Here is a 21,431-nt window from a genome sequence, read left to right as displayed (position 1 = left end):
GAACGATAATAGAGATGTTTGGACGTTTGAGCAGAGCTGAGGAGTCAGAATAACTCTTCTCTGTCCTGTTTTCAAAGTTTTCTTTGTGCTCATTGTTTTACATCCTGATGAATACAAGATAAAAGACCTCATGAGGTTATCTTTTTGGAGTCAGTCATCTCTCGTTTGGGAGGTCAGGGGTTTGTCAGCTTTTAAAATCTGATGATGATGATGATGATGTCTTACCCCAGCCGATGATGTAGTAGAGCTTCATCCTGCGGTCCTCGCTGATGTTCACAGACACCACTTTGCTCCAGAGCAGCAGGCCCTCCACCAGCATCCAGGAGAAGGACGCCATGAAGAAGAGGTGGAGCAGAGCGGTTATCACGAAGCACGCCACCTGAAGAGTCAAAAACGATGTCAAAGTCAAAGTCAAAATAATGTTGGTCATGGACACCGAACTGGTTTTGTCTTCAGTGATATTTTTACTACTTTTCTCCTGTGTTTGTCCGGAGATCCTACATGTGACCATGGCCGCACTGTTTACATGTGAAATCAGCTGTTAGCAGCCTGTAGCATGTCAATGCTAACGGGTGCAAGGCCTGATGTTTCCCACAAAGCAAAGAATCATCTTATGTGACTGCTCTGTGCCATGTTCCATGTCTTAACCCTCTGAAAACATTATGTCAAGAAGAGGGTGAAAATAAGCTTTAGATTTTCTTAATATTATTTTTCACTCACTGTAACACACTTCATGTTTTAAATAAGTCATAACTGAAGTCTCACCTCGTTGGCAGACGCCCAGTCACTGCACATCAGCAGCAGCTCAGCGATGCCCAGAGCAGCGATCAGGTTCTTATGAACAGTGGTTCGGTCTGATTTAGGGACTCTGAACATTCACAAACACACACACACACACACACACACACACACACACACACACACACACACACACACACACACACACACACACACACACACACACACACACACAGAAAATAAATCATCGAAGAAAAGATCTAACATTAGTTCTAAGGGTTTCTCAAAAATCTTTTACTCTGCTGCTGTTGACATATCTGCGGAGCACAATGTTCTGTTTTTTTCTCTATTTACTGAAGTGAATCTGGCAGGGTTTTATGAAATGCTTTTCACCCTCTGCGCTCTGCAGAGTGCACTCTGTGATGTTTGTGACTCACCCCACAGCAATGAAGAGGATGAAGGTGAAGAGGAGGCCACACAGAGACACTCCACAGCCGATGAACGTCAGCACCTGCAGAGCTTTTTCGTTCTCTGGGCTCCTCTGAGACACACAAGCACGGACAGGAGGAACACGCACACACACGCACAAACACACGCATGCATTCACATGAGCTTTAAATAGCAGCGCACACTGAAAATGAAAGCTGACATGGAAATACAGAGTGGTGGTTTTACCTGGGCTTCATAGACCTGCAGCAGCAATGCAAAGTTGGTGGTGTGGTTGCAGTAGCACACGGTGTGTCCGTAATGTTTGGACACCACCTCGCAGCCTCTCGTGTTCCACCACCCACCTGCCTCTGGACTAGTCAGACACAAACAGCACACACTGACATATCTGCATACACACAGGGGCGCCAGGAATGAAAATATTCCTCTTCCAAAAAAGTATTTCAGCTTTAATCAGATTTTTGGAACAGGGGAAAAAACGTGGTGTTACAGAGGAATCTGAGTCCTTCAGAAAAAAACACACTCTTCATGTATTCATGGTACTTACGCAAGTTTAAAATCCCAGAAGGCACACACTGGGTCATAGATAGTATCAGTGGGGTTCTGTGTGGATAATATCAGAGTGATATTAGAATGAATGTGTTATTTAATAAAGAGTTTGATAAAGAGGGTTGTTATGACATGTTTTCTGACCTGCACTCTGTGTCGGAGCTGGAAGTGGACGGCGGTGCTGACCAGCTGGTTGTCTCCCAGCACTGTGGTGGATATAACAGAGGAGCCCAGGACCGTGCCCAGATACCTGGAGGATGACATCACACCCCAACGTTACAACAAAGACACAAATTTACCACAAAGAAAACCATCAGATTTGTTTTAATTTTTCTGTGGCCCTGCAGAAAATACTTGTTTTAACCCTTAGTTGCCTAAAGTATAATATTTGATGCAATAAAACAATAACAACAACAACAACAACAACAACAACAACAACAACAAAAAAAACATCTCCTGAAGACATTCACATATTTTTTATATATTTTTAAAGAAACATGGTTGCTAGTTTTTATGAATGTGTAGCAAGAATAACACTTAAACTGTTACTTATATTTCAGAATAAGTATTATCTGCATTTAAAGAATTTTTATTTACTAAAAACAAATTTATCAAATGTGATACAAAAAAAAAGTACTATATTACATACAAAAAATAATAAAGTAAGATTTTTTGTGGCTTTTTTTACAGGGGTAAGTAAACATCCCAGTTCCAAATAAACAAATATAATAAAATAATAAAAAATATATAATAATAATAACAATAATAATAATAATAAAAATAATAATAATAATAATAATAATAATAATAATAATAATAATAATAATAATAATAATAATAATAATAATAATAATAATAATAATAATAATAATTTGATTGGTCAGGCTTTCAAGGGTTAAATTGTTATTATGATAGTGTGCCTCCTGCCTGCTTTTACCCTCTGGAAACACTCTTTTTACTGCATTCAGCAAAACTTAACCATCAGCGTACTTTACCACTGACTACAGATTTGGCTTTTTTGAGTTAGATCTGTAAATTATCACTTACCCTTATATGGTAACGCTTTATATTAAGGTCCTGTAATAAGCATTATTAAGACCTTTGTAAGTACTTATAAGATGCTTATTAATATTATTATTTGTTTATAAGACTGTATAACTGCTTAAGGAATTCATAGCAACTTAATCTATAAGCTATATGGAACCTAACCCTAACCCTCTTTGTTTTTTGTCTTCTGCTTTTGTCTCTCATGAGCCCTACCCCAGCCCTTCCCCTAAACCTAAACATTCGGGGCCCCATGCCTAAACCTAACCTGTGGGGCCTCAGGCCTAACCCTTACAATGACCTTATTAAACACTTATTAAGCAGTTATATAGTCTTATAAACAAACAATAATGTGAATAAGCATCTTATATGTACTTACAAAGGTCTTATTAATGCTTATTACAGAACCTTAATATAAAGCAATACCCCTTATATTATGTTAAGGGTCAATTTTACCCATTTTGTGACTTTTCCTCATCTAGGATCATGAACTTGTGTGTAAAATCTGGACCCTTCAGTGTGTAGTGAAATGTCTGTGCACAGTTTATACAAAGATGATGTTGTGGGTCATTTTGACACTTTGATATGCGTAAGTTAGCTGTTCAGATCAAAAAACAAGATGTTTCTTTGATGTACTTTATTTTGATGGCCCAATTATTTATATTTTGACTGCCTATGAATAAAAACTCAGACTCAGAGACCCAGGTGTTTGTAGAGGGGGAACTTTCTCCTCCTTGTCTTTGTCAATGCTCTCATGTCATATCTAACATATACACCAAAATGTAGCTCAGGAAGTTTACAGCTAATTAAGCTTAATCACAGATTTTGAACTGTGATGGTGTTGCAGAGGAAATCATTCAGAGAGAGAGGACAACATTATTGATGATCCAGATTGTCAATTTTCCTCTAATAGAGAGGATTCAGAGGACAATGCTGCTGAAGTTTTTCAAAAGGACATAGGCATAAAAAGATGATAATATAAAATGGTCAACATCACCAGTGGTGTGCACTGACTTCTTGATGGGAAGGGGCCAAAATGAAAAAAAAAAAAAAAATCAAGAAAAAAAAATTGGGCAAACATTTTGACACACATTTTTTCCACCCCAAAGAGCAATTAATTATGTTTTAGCTGGTCAGGGGGGCAGTTTAGTGTGTTTGCATTTTAGCACATGTTTTGGCTCTACAGAGAACACTTTAGTAGGTTTTTTTTTTGACAGGTCTGTCCTTTCCAAGAGGACAGAAAAACAAATTTCTCTTGTGCCAGATGATAAAATGACAGAAAGCATACAGGGACATTCTATCTATTATGTGGAGAACATTGAAAATGCTGAACAAGGAGAATCTGAGAAAATGGGGTGAGGAAATTAAAAACAATGTGTTTGTGAAGAGAGGAAAGCTTTAACTAAATAGATATTAAATATAGTCTGGAGATTGAGAGTGTTTGTCCCTTTTCTAAATGTTTATATGATCTAAAACAAAGCTGTAATTGGTTCTACCTGTCTTTTGACTGTTTTAAGTGGATTTACACAGTGTGGGTCAAAATGACCCGCAACATAATCAACATATTTTTTTTTCCAACATAATACAAGGGTTAATGGCTGTGTCCTTTGTCAAAGGATGAGAAGAGCCCACCTACCCCCACCCATCCTCACCACATCATTCAGGAGCACCATGGAGAGCGTCCTGACCAACTCCATTTGTGTGTGGTGTGGAGGCTGCAGTGTCTCTGACTGAGAGGATGGTGAGGAGAGTCGTGAGGATGGCAGAGAGGATCATAGGAACCTCTCTATCTCCATCCGGGACTCTGCTAAGAACCACTGCATGTCTCAGGCCAGGCATTGACTCGTTAACCCTGCTGGCCTGTTATTTTTATTCCGGTCTGTGTTCATTTATTTGTTAAAGTGCATTCCACCGCTTCTGTGCTTCCTGTTACTGGTCAGCATTAATTTATGTAGTTTATCTTCCATTGATAATGCACCAAGGGGCAACAGCTCAGATGGTCAGAACATGGTGTTAGTTGAAGTCCCAGCATGGACTGTGATTGGGAGATGGGCTGATAGCTGGAGAGGTCTTAGCATAATTTCCTTAGCACTGTCAAGGGGGACTTGCTTGATTTTCTAAGTTGCTTTGGACAAAAGTATCTGCCAAGTGAAATTGTTTGTGAAGCTAAAGTGGAAAAACTAAAAGTTGCTATTTATCGAGGATCCGCTTGTGGCTGACTGCAGAAAGACCAGAAGTAACACCAAGCTGCAAAAACAGACTTTTATGACATTAAAAAGCCCCTCACCACTTCCTGCTCTTTACTGCACTCTGTTACTTTGTGCACATTGATAAGTCTTATTGCGCTGTATCTGTTTACAGAAAGACTGAAGTCTGTGTAAATGAAATTTTGCCTGTAAACGCCCACACCATACAAAATAACAATAAGTGTGTCTATGTCTAAGTTTTTTTTCCTTTACTTTAAGACACTGTTAAAGATAAATCATGCTGTAACCTACAAGGTTTATATTTATATATGAATTCAAAATGTGTTTCAGTCCCGAAGGCTCAATGAGATAAAAAATAGAAATAAATCTCTTCCACAAAAGTGTCACAGCAGAGACAAGCATCAGCACAATCCAGCAAAGTTAAAGGCAAATTACACATAATTTAAACAAATAAGTCAAATGTCCTGGATCACATTTCTAAAAGTCATCAGTCAAAGTATCTCAAAGCTGCAGCGATTTATTCTACAAGAAGACAGCACAGGTCAGCCAACCGGAGCTTACAGAGAGCAGTGGTGAGTCAGAGACTTTAGACTTGTAGTTAACCTCAGAGCTTCATTGTGAACAGAATCCACAGAAGAAGGCACTGAGATGATGCATGGCTATAAAACCATCATCAACCAGAGGCATGAAAAGAGGAGCAACGAGCTGCTACTCTACAGCAAAAATATACACTAATTATTTTCATTAAATAGAAGCACAAACTTAGCTTCAACTTCCGCATGAGTTCCTGAATGTAAAGCTTTAAGACAGAGGATCATCTTCTTTTTTTATTGAAAACAGGCTCAATAACACAGATGAGCATGAAGCCAGTGGAGTTAGAAAAATCTAAAGATAGAAATTTAGCAAAAGTTCTGACAGTGTGGAATGAAAAAAACCACGATTTAAGCTTAAGGAAACATCAAACAAAAGTGGAGTAAAAACATCTGCATAATAATTATACTGCCTAATACTAAAACTGCAAGAATACTCACTAATTTAATGACTTATGAGGAGTAAAGAGGGGTATGATTTTTTTTTCAAATAAGCTTATACTTTTTCTTACTCCTTAGGTGTTAGGTGCATATTGTTATTGTTTCTTTTTGACTGCTCTTACTGATTTTTTTTGTTGTTTATTTTTCATTTTACTTTCCTGCATTCTTTGCACATGTTGGAAATAAAGCACTGATGCATTAATTAATTCATTCATTCATTCATTTAAATGTGTGTCTGATTTGTATCTGCCATTTATACCAAAAAATAAATAAATGAATACATTAATAAATAAATAAATAGATAAATTAATAAATAAAATTAGAAATAAAAAAGAAGAAAAATAACCTTTTGCAATTTGTGTAAAAATGTAATACAATGCGTAATAAAAAAAAATCAGATTAAAAAAAAAGTTGAAATCTGACAATTTCAAAGAATAATGAGATAACACGTTGATTAAATTACATAGTCCAAATTGTCAGATAAAAAGCTGAAATCGTTAAATTATCATCCAAAATTATGAGATACTCTGTAGAAATATAAGGAACTGCATTTAAATTCCAAAATAAAAAGTTATGAGAAACTTGGTCAAAATTATGAAAACTGCGAGAGTTAAAAGAAACCAAGTCAAAATTCTGGGAATGAAGTAAATAATTTACGAGATAAAAGTTGTAAATCTGAGGCAAAAAGTTGGAATTATGAGATACTTAATCAAAATATGAGAAATGTTGAAATTATGTGATGATGAGAAAGATTCAAGAATGGATACTTGGTTGAATGCGATATTTGGTCCTGGTTATGAGAAAAAAAAAAAAGATTAAAAGATGGTACTGTGAATCATAAAGTCCAAATTGTGAGATTATTAGTTGAAATTGTAAAATGCTTTAAAAAAATAGCTTCTCTTTCAAAATTATGACATTTAATATGAGAACTATGAGGAACTAAATTGAAATTTTGGAAACAGAAAAGCTAGCGTTATGGAAAAAAAAGTCACATTGCTGAAAATAAAAAATTTAAACCATGACAAACTGCATCGACTTTATAAGTCAATCATGATGAAATTATCTGGTAATTGGCTAACTTAGCAGTAGGACATTTAATCAAACGTATGAGATACTTTGTTAAAACTGAAAAAGTAAAAAATATATAAGATACTGGGTCAAAATTAAGACAGAGAATGTCAGAAACATGAGAAAATAAGTTGAAATTCTCCAAATTCTAAGTCAAATTTATGAGTTTAAGTTCTGAAAATGCAAGACACCAAGTGGAAATTATAAGGCTGTAAAACTAAAATGAAGGTTTTAAAAAGTTCAGAATTATGCGAAACTTGGTTGAAATAATAAATTAGTCTCACTCATCAGAAACTAAATTGAAACTAGAAGAGCTTTTAATCTAATGTTCTGGATAAAAGCTATAATTATAAGATAAAAAGTGAAAATTTAGAGTTTCTTGTGTGTATGTTTAAGTAGCAGTTTAAATTCTGCTTTCTGTTACTGATCCAATTCCTCTATCACCATTCATTTAAGCAATGTTTGAATCCAATATAAGTTTAAGTTCACAAATTTGATCCTATATCCCATAGGGTGCATCTCAATGCGTTAACTTCGTCCTTCCTCTGTCCTATCTCCTCCACGACATTGGAAGTACTTTCCCAGTCACCATTTTGAAGACTGTCCCAAAGCGATAATTGCGCTCAGAGGAGAGAGGAGAGAGGATGGAGGAGACTGATCGGAGGAGCTATGATCGAGGAGACACGAGAGCTGGCTTTGTGGAAGCCTTTTCACTGACAGACACGCCCCCATATGGAATATCACTCTCTGATTGGATGCTGCAGCAGCTCAGACTTTACATGAAACTTCACAAACACAACGGAGTTTAATGAGAGAAAAGACGAGCTGAAAACAGGCACAGAGGATCTCTCAGAAACTGATCATAAATCTGGTAATAAAGTGTTTGTTGTGAGTTTAAAGCACAAAACACTGAACACAACCATCATCAAATCAATATTACAGAGGATTAATACAGAAAACCGACCCGATGGGCTCTAGATCAAGGCTAAATAGTTCATAAATAATCTCACAATTACGCATTTTACCTGAAAAATGATCCATATCAGCTTCTAAACAGCACACAGAATAAACAGAGAGCAGGTTTTCTTCATGGTAACATGTGTGTTTAACTGGTTAAAGGAACAGACAAATCTCTGTTACTGTTTTTCTTTGATCAGAGTTATTACAGGGCACATGCCCAGACGCGCTAACAGCTGTTAGAGCTGACTGACAGATGATCCAGAGGTGATCAGCTGATGCCGTCATCACTGAAACACATTGCTTCATGTGACGCTCTGGAGGAGAGATTGTCCCATTGCTCTAAAACTGAATCTCCTCCATCCTCTCTCCTCTCTTCATTTCCTCGTGTCTCTCCGAGGCATCTCTGGTGGGAGGGACTAAGACGCAAGAGAACGACGCAAGCGGAGGAAGGAAGGATGGAACTTTGGGGCTTTGAGACGCACCCATAGACACTAACCCCTAAATTCCACCGCATGCGCCACGCCGCGCAGCGCATGCGGTGTGGTCTTGCTACGATTGTCAAACCTCACTGGAAGCAGCGCGCTGCGCTGCACAGCGCTGCACAGCGCTGCTCCGCTCAATCCGGGGAGGGCTGGTCCTTGGAGAGTCACAGGCTCTCGTATGAATAGCGATATCACACGATCACCATCCACTCCCATAACTTTTGATATGTCAGTCCACACCTTGTCCTTTCTGTCTGTATCCTTATAAAAAGGATGTTTGGGATTATACAGAAAGTTAAACTTCTCCACTTTCAAGATCAGCTTCTCTTCATTCATGGCGTCGTGTTGTGTCTGGGACCCTCTGACCGACTGTTTACCTGATGCACGTGCCTTCAGATGTGACATATTTATAACATAAGGGGGAAATTTACGTCTGAGAGTTCGTGCATTGTGTTTTATTCGAAGTCTTCCGGGTACTTCACACTGTGACTTCCTGTCAAGTGTTTTCTTATCGACAGTGAATTTACGAGGCTTGGAAGCGGCCGCACAGAAAATAGACCTGAAGTGTATTTCTCGCGCCTGGGCGTGTGCTTGCGCTTCAGCAGCCGGGACAACGGAATTTGCCTGATAGATTACAAAGGAAGCTAAGTGCTCCGCAAGGGCGCGACGCTGCACTGCGCTGTGCGGCGCTAGCGGTGGAATTTAGGGGTAAGAGTACAGTGCTATGTTCTATTTTTTTTTCCATCCAAAACTGCTTTGTGCTTGTTAGAGGGTACTTGGTGGAATAAAAAACATATCATTATGGGGTACATTACTGAAAAAAGTTTGAGAACCACTGGTCTAAAGGATGTGCATGTGTGCAGCTTTTTTCAAATTTTAGCTTTCTATCATAATTCCAGTTTTGAATATTTTTGAGTATTGAGTAGTTTTGACTTTTTTGTTTTGTAATCAGGGCAAGTGGCCTTTTTTTTTTTTTTTAAACTGGCCAAAACAGGCTTTCATAGATCTGTAAAAATATGTGGTTAGAGTAAATAAAATCTATAGAACCCCCATTATTGGTCACATGTAGTGTCTAATCTTTAAAAAAAAAGGAGGGAGGGGCTACAGTGCTTTTGTTTCTAATTCAGTGTTGATAGAAATCATTTTACATCCTCATTAAGCAGACCCTGAATCAACGGGTCATTTTCAGCCTCTTCTGCATGAAACGCCACATGGTGACAGCCTCATGATGAAGAAGCACACACTGCCAGCTCCGCCCGTGCTGTTACCTCTGGCTGCCGTCAGTGACAGTAGGAACCATGGTGATGTTCTCCTCGGGATTGAAAAGAGGCCGCAGAGAGCCGTACCACGTGTTAACCAACGTGAGCCTGTGGAAGCCTGCAATTTCAACACGACACAAGGAGAGGCTTTTCAGATTGTGCCAGACAAGACGGAGAGAAATGCAGTTCATTTAGGATCACTCATTGTTCATCATGAATAGTTGTTGCAAAACCCAACAATGAGCCTCCATCTGCACTTCACTGCAAGACCTTGGGAGTGTAAGAAGGTGAATGCATGCACATTCACAGTCTGCTGTCAGTGCAGTGGAAGAATCGGGTTAATAAAATGCGTCGTGGCCAACTCTTAGCGTGGCGCTACATGGGTAAGCCATTGCTGTCTGATGATTGGATGCTTCCTACCATTGTTATGGAGATCCTGGATCTTCTGCTGTGGGATTGAGATGCAGTCGATGTTGGTGTGTGTCTCAGTCTCAGGCCCACAGAAGCTCGGACCTTTGGATCCCTCCTGCAGCCTCTGCTGCTGCACCTCCAACTCTGAGACAGGGGACGACAAAGATTAGATTTACAGAGCGCCTGTTCAATCTGTCAGCAAAAAGCAAGAGGGGGTTTATTTAAGATATTCTGTTTAATCTTCTGATTTTCTCATTCATGCTAAAACACACGCTCTTCTTTCCTGTTTGACTGTTCTCCTCTTTCCATTCAGTGATAATTCAATAACCGCTCCGTCAAAACAAGAGCAATAGTTTGAATTTCAACCAGGATTGATTAACCTGAGTAGGAACCTGGTTTCCATGGCAACTTTAGCATAATTCAGCCGGACTGAATGAAAGCATGGCTTTATTTTACCTCAGGAATCTACTTCAGGCTTCTCCTGCCACACTGAGCACAAAGCCAGGTGAGAAAAAATGTAGGCTTAAAAAGTTCTGAGAGCCAATCTTCACAACACAAGAGGATAGTTCACAATGTGGTAAGTCAGATTTCTTTATTTGTAAAGTTCATCCTCAGTTCTGCCTCTCACACATGACTAAAAATACAGTGAAATACTGACTGTGATGTATCAACAGTATCACCAGATTATTCCCCACCTTTTGTTTGACCTGTTGCCATGATAACACCTCCTCTGATTGGCTGCTGGCTAATCTGCCACAGCCACACTGATTGTTGTTTCTTTTTTTAATTGATCTCTGCTGGCTTTTCAAGCATTTTCTTCAGAGGACAGAACAGCTGGTCTCGCAGGAAACAGGGTGAGAGTGTGGAGTGAAAGGCCACAGGTTAAAGTCATGTGACGTGGGATACAACAACAAGGCGACACCAGCACACAAGGACGTTATTTCTGTCAGAATATCTCAACAATCCCTCTAAAATACAACTTTTTGCCTTACAATAAAGGCACAAAAAATATTTTTACAAAGTGTTGAGTGCATTTTTATCAAGTCAAAGAATGCATTGTATTAAGTTTCTTTCAATACTTCTAATAACTATGTGATTATTTTCTTCCTTTTTGGAACACAAATTACAAAGTTTATATTTAATCACAGTTTTTTTGCTCAGTAAACTGCCCATTGATGACAAAATTCATTCATTTTATGTGCATAATAATAATAAAAATAATAATAATAATAATAATGTTTTTTATTTATATAGCTCTTCAAGAAGTCAAAGACATTTTACAATTTTTAAAATAAAAAAACAACCCAACCCACATTATTGGTCACATGTAGGGCTCTAATTTTGTGGCGCCTCTCAGGGGGAGCAAACCTGGCACACCCTGCACAGTGCTAATTTCGTGCTGCACACTGCCGTGCGCTGCCAATTTGACAATTTGGTAGACCGTCTACGCAGTGATGGGTATGACTGCGCGCCAGGGGGAGTTTATGATGCACCAGGGGGAGGTGTCAGCAGATTCATGTCTGCGCAGTGACAATTTTGTGTCGAAAAAAGTGTGCTGAAAGCTCGCCAGCTCCAACCCGGTCTATCCTCGGCGCAAAGCGGAGCGCACCCCACGCATGCATAATTTGGTGACAGGCGCACATGTGCGCACATGTCATCAAAGCCTCAGAGGCAGGTTTTCAGAGTGTCAGGCACATTTTAATGCAATAAACAATCACAGTAATCACTATTTAATGTAACCGTCTGAACCAGCATATACATTTATATCTATATTAACTGTCCCATCACATCTGATGTCAGATTAAAGCCGTTTGTCATAATGGAAAGTTAACCTGACGGCAGCTGGAAGTTTGATGCACATCTTACAATTAAACAATAAACAGCCTTAACATCTGATACTGAGTATATATCTGGTTCTCTCATTTCATTTAATTCAAAGAAAAGAGGGAGAGAAAAGACGAAGAAAAAAGAGACAAAATAAATGTGTGTCACTCAGGATTTACCCGTGATTTCCCATATTTCTCTGTTTTAGTCTTTATTTTTAACCTGATCTAAAAAGATAGAGTACATTGTTGTAAGGAGGATGAGGTGGAGACACCGGGAGAGTATACAGTATATCACCAAAGGTTCTGCTATTTGGCGATGACAAACCAGGAGTGCAGGTGGATCAAAAGTATTCTGAATGGATAAGCCAGCTGTGTAACTGTCTCTTCATTTTTTACTCCTATTAATGACAGAGGAACAGATTACATCTGTCCCGGGAGCTGGCCCACAAGGTGACACGCTTCATGTCTTCCAATGCACCCCACTGTCCATTCTCCTGCTGCAGGGACAGTGGCTCTGACCATCTCCGCTACCAGCACTGTCTCCATGGTGCTGGAGATCAGTCAGACCAATCAGACGCTGCGCCTCGGTAGCAGGGCATTTAAAGGCGAGGAGAGGCGCTCATTTGATTGGTGAAAACAGTGCTCGGCTGTGTTAAACCCACTCACGGCTTTTCTCCTCCCTCTCTGCCATTTGCGCGTAGGGACACGTGGATGTGCTCCTCTGCACCTTGACTGAGCCTCTCTTGGCACTGCAGGAAACTTGCAAAGTGTGCTGGTCACGCCCTGTCCGCGCGACGAAGGACGGCGCAGGGCAGGTGTGCCTGCGCCTGGTCTACGGAATTAGAGCCCATGGTGTCTAACCTTTGAAAAAACTGGAGGGAGGGGACGACAACACACAACGACAACACACAAATAAAGAGCCGAAGTTGCCACTCACGACAAAGAAACAAATCTGATGATTACGTTAAAAATTAATATTTTAATAGTCTGGATCAAATCACAGTTTGGGTCTGAATAGCTCATCCCTACAGTGGCCTACAAGTGCCTACAAGTTACCTGAATAACTCCAAACTGATGGATTGTAAACGACTCCTGTTTTATAAGAAATCAGAGAGTGTATGGAAGACATCAACAAATGGACAGACATTCAGTGGGCAGACGTATTTAGCGGGGAAATCTAGCGTGTAGCCCAGAGAAGAGTTCTATCATACTAATGTGAATTAATTATCTGTTGACACTGACCGGACTGTAAAATATAAAGACATGAACTCATGTCAATTTTCCAGAAACTCTCCCTGGATCAAAAAGAGCACACAGACCGCGGAGTCTGAGACCTGGGTTATAATGAAGGAGCCAGAAAACTACGTCCTGATAAAGGACTGCTCCAAATATATCAGAATATCAATGGTTTGTATTTTATAACTAATTAGAGTGGTTAACAGTTTCAGGGTTCCCACTCTTTTCTAGAGATTATTTTCCAGGACATTTCCAGGACATTTCAAGGACATTTCCTATACTTTTCCAGGACGTTTTTAACCCCCCTCCCCCGGACACACGCGAACTTTGCTGTGTCCTTTTCTAAGGTTGGACCATACATTTTGTACAAGATGTTTGTTTACAAGATGTACAGTCTATGGCTGCTATCATAAATTTCAAATAATCTCTTACAGCCATAGAAATTATGACAAATTTATAGTAGAACAGGGCAATCACACCCACAGCTTCCAGTGACACATAAACAACTTAAGTTACAATTTTGGTTTAAGCAATTCTTACCTCAGCGCTCTCATTCTACCCCCTCCTTTCCTGTACTTTCTCTTCAGAATATGTTTGTTTTTTAATAATAACCAAAAACTGTTTCCTTTGTTTCATCTCTGTTTAATGCAGTTGCTTTTGAACAGCTTATACCTGCATTTCCAAGCATAAAAAAAATAATTGCCAAACTGCCTTCAAAAGATTATGGCCAAAAAACTTCTAAACTTAATATGAACTGGCAGTGTAAACATGTTAACATAAAACAAACCAATGCAATACAAAAAAATGTTCCTCCAAAGTTTAGTTATTGAATCTGTTTCAGACTCTCCTGCAGGCTTTCCAATGTTTTTGTAAGAGTTTGCAGCTCCTCCTTTTTCTCTGTCACACTTCTGCGAAATGCATTTGATTTGGTCAGTAGCGTGAAGTCCTGTTTTTTTTCTGCAGTCACTGCCATTTCATCTGCCTCTTTCTGCATCACTTCGCAGCTTTTCATTATTCTTCTCTGTTTTGCTTTGACATCGTTTATTTCTTGACCAAGCTCCTTTCTTTTCTTCTCATTTGCAGTTTGTAGCTTTTTCTTTTTTTCATCCTCAAGGTACTGCACATATCTCATCCTTGCTCCTTTGCAGTGTTGAATTAGGTCTTTTGGCAGGGCGTCATCAACTGCACGCCCAGACATCGCATCCTGGACCAAGCGCAATGCAATCAGACTCCTCTCCTTCAGGTTTTCCACAAGCATGTCCTTGTTAATGGAGTACCCTCGTTCCACTGCTGCTTGTCCATGAGACAGTGTGAGGAGACATTTCATCAGGTCCCACAGTGCTTCATACTCTGCCTTGCCACTGATGAATCTTCCAAGAAATTCATCAAGCCTGCAACTGTAAACAAAACCTTGGAACTCTGCTTTATGTTTTGCATGAGCGTGCAATAAGAATGTTTTATACTGAGCAAGGACTTTGTCACACTCTGAAGCAGTGCACCATCGTGCATTGAGGAGAACCTGTAAGAGTTTCTCAAACATTGATACTGCACGCTCAGACTCTGTCACCATGATCACAGGGTCAAGGGAGCTCATGTCCCTTACAGCTGGGTACATGAAAGGACTTCTCTCCATAATTTTTTTGCAGGTCACAGCAAGGAAGGAGACACATTCTTTCTTGAACAACTGCATATTTGCTGGATTTTCCTGGAGCTCCTCAGAGGCCTTCTCCAAAGCTTGTTTTGTGGCAAAACCTATGTCCAGCTGTTTGAGTGGGACATGGATTGATTTGTTTTGGAGGTCAAGTTTCAGCAGCTGGACAGGTGTTTTCATCCTCTCTAGTTCTTCCCTTTTGATAAAGCATGACAACAAGCATCTCAGGATGGACTGGAGCTCTTTTGCCAAGAAAGGCATCATTGGTGCATCGGTCTGGAATGTCTTCAAAAAAGGCTTCAGCTGTCTAGCAACAAATGCAAAAAACTGGAGCTTGGCCTGAAAAAGAGGATCAGCCGTGGCACTTTTTACTGTGCAGTAAGATGCAGATGATGGTACTTTGCTTTTTGGGAGTTTTTGGTGGCTTTTAAGGTACTGTTGCACAGCTGGCCACACTTCTATTGCTCGCTCAGCAACTGCTAGGTCTTCAACCCATCGATGGGTACAGAACTTGAGGGGAAATGTTGTCGTTTTGGTCTCTTCAGTGAAGTCATCTCGTCTTGCTGGCGAGTCATGGAACATCTGCCAAAGAGCTCTGAGCACATCTCCCACCTTCCAACCAGTTTCTCTCTCTCCATCTTGAAAACTGCCATGAATTATATGCAAACCACAACTTCCAAGATTGATCATCTTTGGTGCATCTGGGTCCTCTTGGCTTTTATCTTCTTGGAATATCTTCAGGAGCTTCCAGTTGACAGCAGGGCCATCCATTGAGATCTGTAAGAGCTTATGGGGGTTAAGTGATGACAGGACTCTCTTGATTTTTTCCTGGAGCTTCTCTGCTTGAGTGTGTCCCATAAATTCTGAATCGAAGTAGCGCACCACAACTTTCCCTTCATGTTCACTCCAGTGCCTCACTATAACATCCAACTGTTCTGTCTGAGTCACTTTATTCAGGCATTCGTCAAATGATACCACATAGCACCGTGCTTTTCTTACATCCTTGATCAGTTGCTCTTTAAAATAAGGACCCAAGCCAAAACATATCAGGTAAGCTGATTTTGTTGCGCCACATGAAAACTTTTGGGCAATCTCACTGTCTGGGAACATCTGACCAAATATGGCTGAGATATCAGAGCTTGAGTTGAATGAGTAGTGTGACATGACCATCTTAATTACCCAGCGAATCTCTGCTTCAAACACAGCTTGACTTGTAAAAAATGCAGAGCTTCCTTGTGTTCCTGAACTTTTCCCCTGTGCACTTGAAGTAGACACCTGAGATGCTGTACTTCCATCACTGGCACTTTCCTTATGTACACTGGCTGTTTGTGAATCTTTGTTTGTTGGACAGCTTCTTTCCTCTCCTGTGTCTGTTGAAGGAGTCCCCCGCATGAAATCTGTTATTCTTCTGTCACTGCTTAATTGTCCAGCCAACTTGATATGTCCTTGTCCCCGTGCATGACTCTTAAGTGCTGAGACACCCATGTTACCGATATCAAAGGACTTCCTGCAGAACTTGCAATATGCCCTGTGCTCATCCCCTAACTTCTCTTATCCAGTCCCTGAACTGGTGGTCTTCTTTCCACTCAAATTTGAATTTTGACTGTCTTCCTGACATTGTCCCTCACTCCTGCAAGTAGAGGACAACAACCCAAATTTGAAACAATATATTACTACTCATAATGACTGTTAACACCTTTGCTTTTTCATATTCTATGTATAAACACAACATGGCACTATTTCTTTCACACTTTTAGTTAGATACTTAAAATATTTTGTGGCTCCAGTACAGGCATTTTAGGTTAATTTAGCCCTCTAAGACATCAGATTAGGGGCTGATGATCAAAACCTCTTGCACTGTATCATAGTGAACCTAAAAATATATTTATTTTTTATAACTCTCAGGCATGGACATAATCTGCTTAATATCTTTTTAGTTTGGCTTTTGTGTAGTGTCTAACTATTATAAATGTATGCTTTAGGGTTAAAGTATTTTTTTTTATCATACTTTAATCTGACTTTTTGTATCTAGATTATTTGAGTTACTGTTTAAGTAGCCTAGATTGTATTTTGCTATATATATATTTTTATTTTTATCACCATTTTATTGAGTATCTATCTATCTATCTATCTATCTATCTATCTATCTATCTATCTATCTATCTATCTATCTATCTATCTATCTATCTATCTATCTATCTAATTACCTGTCTTTCTTTCTATCTATCTATCTATCTATCTATCTATCTATCTATCTATCTATCTATCTATCTATCTATCTATCTATCTATCTATCTATCTATCTATCTATCTATCTATCTATCTATCTATCTATCTTTTGTTCTTTCTTTCTTTCTATCTATCTATCTATCTTTCTATCTATCTATCTATCTATCTATCTATCTATCTATCTATCTATCTATCTATCTATCTATCTATCTATCTAATTACCTGTCTTTCTTTCTATCTATCTATCTATCTATCTATCTATCTATCTATCTATCTATCTATCTATCTATCTATCTATCTATCTATCTATCTATCTATCTATCTATCTATCTATCTATCTTTTGTTCTTTCTTTCTTTCTATCTATCTATCTATCTTTCTATCTATCTATCTATCTATCTATCTATCTATCTATCTATCTATCTATCTATCTATCTATCTATCTTTCTCTCTATCTATCTATCTATCTATCTATCTATCTATCTATCTATCTATCTATCTATCTATCTTTTGTTCTTTCTTTCTATCTATCTATCTATCTATCTATCTATCTATCTATCTATCTATCTATCTATCTATCTATCTATCTATCTATCTATCTATCTATCTATCTATCTATCTATCAGAGATAGATAGATAGATAGATAGATAGATAGATAGATAGATAGATAGATAGATAGATAGATAGATAGATAGATAGATATTCAAATTTAAATTTATGTATACATCTTGCCCTGCATTATTGTATCCACTCATATTTTATGGCTCAAAGTGCTTATGTTACCAAGTACTTTTTAACTTCATTTCAAAATGTTTTTTTGTTTGAAAGTTACAAAAAAAGGACTGATTGCCGTTTTATTGCTTATTTCGCCATGTTGAATATCATTCAGTTATGCTTACAGCCTTTGCAAACAGAACTGCAAGCAGTTCAAATAAGTATGTAATTCTTCATTTTTCACTGTCTCTCTTCTTCCCTGTGCTCTGTGTGCATCTCACTCGGTGTTGCCTGCTACTTTAATTAGAGAGTAGCTAGCTAAAAACTGCATAAAAATCGCTAATCTCTCCTCTCTATACACATGCGCTACATACTATTTAAAGCAGCAGAATACCTTGCGACATCTTTCCCATTCACTCTCGTATTTTCTCGAACAGTGTGGGATACTATGTTAAACGTGGCCCAGTCAGACTACCTGTTAACCGCTGCTATCTCGAAGCTGTCCCTCTCACAGTCGCTGCAGCTCTACTGAAATCACTCAGAGGCGTTTCAGCTCACAGCGTGCAGCCCGATAAACGTAACGCCCACTACAGCTCTGTGCTGCTCCTCTGTCTGTCACTCAACGGGAGAGACAGAGGAGATAACAATGTCACACTATATACAAAACTGAGTAACTGATTTGGGGCACTTCTTGGGAGAAAAATAAGTCCTCACTTGGGTCTGATAAGTTAGTAAATCTAGAGATAAGTAAACGCTGGGTAGCAGGACTGCGCTAAGGAAACATGCAAATTTGATTGGCTGGCAGCGTCACGTGGGTTGCCGGCTTGACGGCTGGAGGCAGAGAAATACCGCAGCTCCATTTTTCAGCTGAGAAAAGACATTTAGGCTATGCGCAGAGGGACAGGGGCAAACTAAATAATTTTCCAGGACCATTTAAGCTTTTCCAGGACATTTTACGTTTTTTCTCATTTTCCATACGTTTTCCATGACTGGAAAACTGGTTGATCATTTTCCAGGTTTACCAGGTTTTCCAGGACACGTGGGAACCCTGAGTTTGATAATATAATATGGTTTCCCTTTGAACATAAAATCTGTTTCTGTTAATACTTAGGTTCACTTGTAGTTACCCTCCATAGTGAGTCCATGTTTGGTCATAACCTCAACCCCAAACCAACCGTTTCATTGAATTCACAAAGTAAAAACTGGATTTAGAATATCAGCAGTTAATATTACTTATTTACAATCAAGCCTGGTTTAACTGAGGTTGGATAAAGAAGATACATTTAATAACAGCTGCAGACGTCGCTGGTGTTTCAGTGTCAAGTGTGATCCTGTTAACTGGTGACTCTGAGCTGACAATCACTGACACGTTCTGCTGAGAGTCACCAGTTAGCAGAGTCACTCCCTACTCCAAAACACCTGTAGCTTTGTAACGGTCAGAACTTGATAGAGGTTTACTACATGGTGTAGTATTGTTTCTGACAGCTTGACCACAGAACAAAAATAAAATGCTGCCCACAGCTTTAGATTAGTAAAGAAGAAATGTGATATTTAATGACAAAACCTGTACTAAGTAGTGCTTGTGAATGTAAAATCCTGACCTAAAATGAGCTGTTTGAAATTTCCGGGGGTTTGCTGACGTCAGCGATTCCCTTTTTTGAATAATCGGGAGCAAGTCTGACCTGATTTGTCCACCAGAGCAAACACCACCGAACCCCCTCCCTGCCCACTCCCCTCCCCGTTGCTGGAGAAAAATCTCTCCAGCAACGGGGAGAGGACTGTAGCTGTTTTTGGCTTTAAACAGCCACATGGCTCCATGCACAAGCTTCCCATCTTGGAAGAAGACAAGACTAAGTGACTAGAGTTCATTTATCAAGGAAATGTGCCAGCTACACTCAGTAAAACTGTGCATGTGTGTGCTAGTCACTTCACAGCCAACTGCTTTTCCAACTTTGGACAGTACAACAGAGGGCTAGAGAATAGACTGGTCCTGAATCCAGGCACATTACCAACCATCCACCAACAAACCTCGGACCCTGTAAATGTGAGTATTTTAAATGCTGTGTGCTGTGGAGCAGATGTAAGAGCTTTTCCTCAGTGTCCCCCTGTCTCTGTGTTAGCTTCAGGATGCTAACTTTAGCTGGGGTTAGCCTGTTGTTTTAGCCTGTAATGTTACGGTAAACGTGCTTCGCTGTTTTATAAACAGCGAAGCACGGAGCACGTGGCGCCGCTCTCAGTGAGTGGGCGGTATCAGCGGTGGCTCATTTACATTATGAAGGTCACACACACTAAATCAGAGCGTTCTGAACAGAGGGGCTATGAGAGCCTGGAAACAATGCTGCTGTGCTTGATTTATTGTCTTTTTGGACCAAAACATGTTACTACCATTTCATGAAGACATCAATGATCCATATTAAACTGCAGAAAAGGAGCAGAAAATGGGACCTTTAACTCGTCCAAATAAATGGAGGTAACTGGATTCCGTTGCCATTATGCGCACACATTTATTTAATGACCTGGACTGTAAATTGGTTTAAGTGCAGCTTTTTTGTTTCATGTCTCCTAATGTTAAACAAACCATCCATTGTTGTTTCATAGCGTGGTGAATGTTCAGGTCAACACCTATCCATTAGAGTGTTTTGGAGTTGTGGGACTGTGTATCTAATAAGTTTTGCCAGTTTGCCAAAATGTTCAACTATCCCTTTAATGATGCTAAAAAGTCTTACTCTCAGTTAGTCAACTCGAAGACTATGAATATATTTTCACCCCCAGGTTTAGTGGAACTGACTGTTAGTTTCCAGTTTCACAGGAAGAACTGCTGTCAACACACAGTCCACGCCGCCATCTCCAGTCACGCTTTGAGGATCTACGGAGACAAAGTGGTCTGAGGTCTAATGCAGCCAATGACCTGAGAGACCTGTGTGGAATTTTATATCACACTGAAGAAGATGGCTTATTTGCAGCAGGACATAAAATGCAAGTAGTATCTGTTGGACTTTAGAGGCGAAGGGTCAACCTAAGAGTTTGTTATATAATAAACAATTCAGCTGCAAACTTATGAGGCTTGAGTCTGTGATACGCTGAATATCTCTGAGGAAATGAACATCCAGTGTCTTCCACACAAAGACGTGACCTGAGCGTCACTCGGGTCACCCGAGTGGGTTTTGTAATCTAGCAGCAAACGTATTTCCGTATTTTCTCTGATATGACACAACCTAAAACCATTCAATCTGAGCACGCTGTCGGCTCACTCTGCTCCTGAAGCGGTTCACTGTCACACACAAACACAGTGGCACAAGCAGTGTTGTCAACTGCTCAGGAAGGAAAGCAGCTATGGCTGTCCTAGAAACCACTAAATGACACATCACCTAGTTTGCAAAATTGGTCATTTGGATATTTTTATGGACACTAAAGTAGAGAGGAAGAATGATGTGGGAGTGAAAAACACCTTGAATATTTTCAGAACTGCTGATTAATTTTCTTCTATTAACTCTTGGGGCTCTAATTTCATGGACCAGGCGCAGGCGCACCTGCCCTGCGCCGGCCTTCGCCGTGCGCACAGGGCGTGACCGGCGCACT

At 39.6% G+C, this 21,431-nt stretch overlaps 1 protein-coding gene across 1 annotated transcript in view; it reads right to left on the bottom strand.

The window, feature by feature from the left end:
• adgrd2 (adhesion G protein-coupled receptor D2) overlaps window positions 1-21,431 on the bottom strand; it is an 88,613-nt gene that overhangs the window by 33,733 nt on the left and 33,449 nt on the right. The window contains exons 9-16 of the mRNA XM_074671392.1: window positions 10,206-10,340; window positions 9,795-9,903; window positions 1,879-1,984; window positions 1,733-1,788; window positions 1,414-1,540; window positions 1,176-1,279; window positions 766-868; window positions 226-379 (exon numbers count right to left, since the gene is read on the bottom strand). Of these exons, the coding sequence (XP_074527493.1) occupies window positions 226-379; window positions 766-868; window positions 1,176-1,279; window positions 1,414-1,540; window positions 1,733-1,788; window positions 1,879-1,984; window positions 9,795-9,903; window positions 10,206-10,340 (894 nt within the window). The remainder of the gene's footprint in view (window positions 1-225; window positions 380-765; window positions 869-1,175; window positions 1,280-1,413; window positions 1,541-1,732; window positions 1,789-1,878; window positions 1,985-9,794; window positions 9,904-10,205; window positions 10,341-21,431) is intronic.

Source organism: Halichoeres trimaculatus, unplaced genomic scaffold, assembly GCF_033239565.1.
Source record: "Halichoeres trimaculatus isolate MK-OKI-2021-1 unplaced genomic scaffold, fHalTri1.1 fHalTri1_scaffold_5, whole genome shotgun sequence".
In the NCBI taxonomy this organism is placed as follows: domain Eukaryota; kingdom Metazoa; phylum Chordata; class Actinopteri; order Labriformes; family Labridae; genus Halichoeres; species Halichoeres trimaculatus.
This window is presented reverse-complemented; position numbering and strand designations above follow the sequence as displayed.